The 4523-nt window shown below is 48.0% G+C and overlaps 1 protein-coding gene across 1 annotated transcript in view; it reads left to right on the top strand.

The window, feature by feature from the left end:
• The window catches only part of LOC124028761 (voltage-dependent L-type calcium channel subunit alpha-1C-like), a gene marked incomplete at its 3' end in the record, with an annotated part of 12442 nt that extends 10753 nt beyond the window's left edge, over positions 1-1689 (top strand). The window contains exon 4 of the mRNA XM_046340733.1: positions 1464-1689. Within this exon, the coding sequence (XP_046196689.1) occupies positions 1464-1689 (226 nt within the window). The remainder of the gene's footprint in view (positions 1-1463) is intronic.
• Between the last annotated feature and the right edge of the window lie 2834 nt (positions 1690-4523).

The raw sequence follows: 4523 nt of genomic DNA, 5'->3' as shown, positions 1-4523 counted from the left end.
TCAGGCTAGCCAAAATATCTTTATTAAATCATCTCTGTTGTTTAGTCTTTCTCTTCCTCTCTCCTCAGGCAACAAAATATCTTTATTAAATCTCATCTCTGTTGTTTAGTCTTTCTCTTCCCTCTCTCCTCAGAGTAGCCAAAATATCTTTATTAAATCATCTCTGTTGTTTAGTCTTTCTCCTCCTGTCTCCTCCAGAGTAGCCAAAATATCTTTATTAAATCATCTCTGTTGTTTAGTCTTTCTCCTCCTGTCTCACTCAAGTGGCAAAATATCTTTTTATTAAATCATCTACTTGTTTATTCTTTCTCTTCCTCTCCTCAGAGTAGCCAAAATATCTTTATTAAATCATCTCTGTTGTTTAGTCTTTCTCTTCTTCTCTCCTCAGAGTAGCCAAAATATCTTTATTAAATCATCTCTGTTGTTTAGTCTTTCTCCTTTATTCCCTCCTTCTATTCACCTCTCTCCTTTATCCAATAAGCTGTTGGTTTTTACACCTCACTAATCCTAAAGTAATTTTACAGTGAAAATCTCACTTTTAAAAGTTAATATTCTGGGCCTCCTGAGTGGCGCAGCGGTCTAAAGCACTGTATCGCATTGCTAGAGGCGTTACTACAGGCCCGGGTTAATTCCCGGGCTGTGCCATAACCGGCCATGGCCGGGAGTCCCATTGGCCCAGCATTGTCTGGGTTAGGGGAGGGTTTGGCCCAGCGTCGTTCGGGAGAGGGGAGGGTTTGGCCCAGCGTTGTCCCGGTTAGGGAGGGTTTGGCCCAGCATTGTCTGGGTTAGGGGAGGGTTTGGCCCAGCGTCGTCCGGGTTAGGGGAGGGTGTGGCCCAGCATTGTCTGGGTTAGGGGAGGGTTTGGCCCAGCATTGTCTGGGATAGGGGAGGGTTTGGCCCAGCGTCGTGCGGGTTAGGGGAGGGTTTGGCCCGGCATTGTCTGGGTTAGGGTTTGGCCCAGCGTCGTCCGGGTTAGGGAGGGTTTGGCCCAGCGTCGTCCCGGGTTAGGGGAGGGTTTGGCCCACGTCGTCGGGTTAGGGGAGGGTTTGGCCCAGCGTCGTCCGGGTTAGGGGAGGGTTTGGCTAGCGTCGTCCGGGTTGGGGAGGGGTTTGGCCCAGCGTCGACCGGGTTAGGGGAGGAGTTTGGCCCAGCGTCATCCCGGGTTAGGGGAGGGTTTGGCCCAGCGTCGTCCTGGTAAGAAAAGCTGCTTCATAACCAACTTAATGACCTTATTTCACTCAATTCTAGGTCATATTTCATATAAATCTGTAAATACTGGACAGTTACTTGAAGTTATATACCCTCTCTCCCTCTCTCTCTCTCTCTCTCTCTCTCTCTCTCTCTCCCCCCTTGCTTTCTCTCTCTCTCTCTCCCTCTATCCATCCTCTCTCCCCTTTCTCTCTCCTCTCTCCCTCTCTCTCTCTCTCTCTCTCTCTCTCTCTCTCTCTCTCTCTCTCCCTCAGACATAGCCAACAAGGTCCTGCTGGCATTGTTTACAGGGGAGATGCTGTTAAAGATGTACAGCCTGGGTCTACAGGCCTACTTCGTGTCTCTGTTCAACCGCTTTGACAGCTTCGTGGTGTGTGGAGGCATCCTGGAGACCATTCTGGTGGAGACCAAGATCATGTCCCCGCTAGGCATCTCTGTGCTCAGCTGCGTACGCCTTCTACGCATCTTCAAAATCACAAGGTATAGGTCACTAGTACCCTTCTACATAAAATCACAAGTATAGTACCACATAACACAGTCACTAGGCATCTCTGTGCTCCGCTGCGTACGCCTTCTACGCATCTTCAAAATCACAAGGTATAGTATATATTCTACATAGTGGACTACTGTTAACCAGAACCCTATTCCCTATATAGTGGACTACTGCCCCCTATTCCCTATATAGTGGACTACTGTTAACCAGAGCCTATTCCCTATATAGTGGACTACCTACATAGTGGACTACTGTTAACCCCTAGAACCCTATTCCCTATATAGTGGACTACTGTTAACCAGAGCCAGAGCCCTATTCCCTACATAGTGACCAGAACTACTGTTGACCAGAACCCTATTCCTGTTGACCAGAACCCTATATATAGTGGACTACTGTTGATCTGCTGTGGCTTTGTGCCCAGTGCAGCGTAAAAGGACCTTCCATCTAGCAACAGTCGACATGTTAATCATTAGTAACACGCATGTTTCCATCAGTCACCATCCAAGGGTACTTGTCCTCTCTGTCACCCTGTCCATGTTACAACACCGTATCCGGGGAGGAGGGAAGCCATTTCTAGTTGAGTGGATCATTTCATTTCACAGTTAATGCGTTTTGAATTGTGGGTAATGAAGTGTGCTGGCGGTTTTCACTAAATTCCAATAATATAGTAATGTAGCTTCCAGCTAGTTCTACTGAGGCTATACAGTTCATTGGTGCTGCTGGCAGGGTTCACTATTCCAATAATATAGTAATGTAGCTTCCAGCTAGTTCTACTGAGGCTATACAGTTCATTGGTGGTGCTGGCGGGGTTCACTATATTCCAATAATATAGTAATGTAGCTTCAGCTAGTTCTACTGAGGCTATACAGTTCATTGGTGCTGCTGGTGGGGTTCACTATATTCCAATAATATAGTAATGTAGCTTCCAGCTAGTTCTACTGAGGCTATACAGTTCATTGGTGCTGCTGGCAGGGTTCACTATATTCCAATAATATAGTAATGTAGCTTCCAGCTAGTTCTACTGAGGCTATACAGTTCATTGGTGGTGCTGGCAGGGTTCACTATATTCCAATAATATAGTAATGTAGCTTCCAGCTAGTTCTACTGAGGCTATACAGTTCATTGGTGGTGCTGGCAGGGTTCACTATATTCCAATAATATAGTAATGTAGCTTCCAGCTAGTTCTACAGAGGCTATACAGTTCATTGGTGGTGCTGGCAGGGTTCACTATATTCCAATAATATAGTAATGTAGCTTCCAGCTAGTTCTACAGAGGCTATACAGTTCATTGGTGCTGCTGGCAGGGTTCACTATATTCCAATAATATAGTAATGTAGCTTCCAGCTAGTTCTACAGAGGCTATACAGTTCATTGGTGGTGCTGGCAGGGTTCACTATATTCCAATAATATAGTAATGTAGCTTCCAGCTAGTTCTACAGAGGCTATACAGTTCATTGGTGCTGCTGGCAGGGTTCACTATATTCCAATAATATAGTAATGTAGCTTCCAGCTAGTTCTACAGGGGCTATACAGTTCATTGGTGCTGCTGGCAGGGTTCACTATATTCCAATAATATAGTAATGTAGCTTCCAGCTAGTTCTACTGAGGCTATACAGTTCATTGGTGCTGCTGGCAGACTCCATCACACTATTACTCTCTCCATGGCTGTGTCCCAAACGGTACCATATTTCCTATATAGTGCACCAGACCAGAGGTCAAGGTCCTCTTTCTTCTTCACTTTAAAGCCACATGTACAACAGGTGCCTCCCTCCCCTTCTCCTGGCCACTACTAATCTCAGAGTTGAGTATAACTCTCACCTCCATGTTTACCTTTACCCCTGACCTCTGACCCCTATTCAGAGGACACAAGAGGAGAAGAGATGGGGTGAGAGAGGGGAGAGGAGGAATTATGGGGTGAGAGAGGGGAGAGGAGGAATTATGGGGTGAGAGAGGGGAGAGGAGGAGTGATGGGGTGAGAGAGAGGGAGAGGAGTAGAGATGGGATGAGAGAGGGGAGAGGAGGAGTGATGGGGTGAGAGAGGGGGAGGGGGAGAGATGGGGTGAGAGAGAGGGGAGAGGAGGAGTGATGGGGTGAGTGAGGGGAGAGGAGGAGTGATGTGGTGAGAGAGAGGGAGAGGAGGAGAGATGGGGTGAGAGATGGGGTGAGAGAGGGGGAGAGGAGGGGTGAGAGGAGAGGAGAGGGGGAGAAGAGGAGGAAGAGGAGAGGAGGATGGAGAGGGAGAGGAGGGGGAAGAGAGGAGGCGGAAGAGGGAGAGGAGGGGGGAGTGGAGAGGATGTATTGGTATTTTATTAGGACTACTAATCTCACTGCAACCCCTCCCCCCAGGTCTCTGATCACTACTTTGTTTCCTTTTCTGTCTCCCCTTTCCTCCAACCCAAGCCCCTCAGCTCCTACCCAGATGGCCATGCGTCGTCCGCAATCTTCTCTCTCTCTCCCCTACTATCTCCTCTTCTGTCCTATCATCTCTCCCTTCTGCTAAATGCTTCTTCCTCTTGTCTCCTGATTCTGCCTCTTCAATCCTACTCTCCTCCCTTTCTGCATCCTATGACTCGCACTGTCCCCTTACCTCCCGGCCGGCTCGGCCCTCCCTCCTGCTTCGTGGCTAAGTGACTCATTGCGAGCTTACAGAACAGGGCTGCGGGAAGCTGAGAGAAAATGGAGGAAAACTAAACTTCCAGAGGACCTATCCTCCTTTCCCTCCCTCCTCTCTACCTTCTCTTCCTCTGTATCTGCTGCTAAAGCCACTTTCTACCACTCTGAATGTCATGTGTCTGCCTCTGACCCTAGGAATCTCTTTTCC

The sequence above is a fragment of the Oncorhynchus gorbuscha genome, unplaced genomic scaffold (assembly GCF_021184085.1).
Source record: "Oncorhynchus gorbuscha isolate QuinsamMale2020 ecotype Even-year unplaced genomic scaffold, OgorEven_v1.0 Un_scaffold_4815, whole genome shotgun sequence".
NCBI lineage: Eukaryota > Metazoa > Chordata > Actinopteri > Salmoniformes > Salmonidae > Oncorhynchus > Oncorhynchus gorbuscha.
Note: the sequence above shows the minus strand (reverse complement) of the source record. Positions and strands in the feature narration are given on the sequence as shown.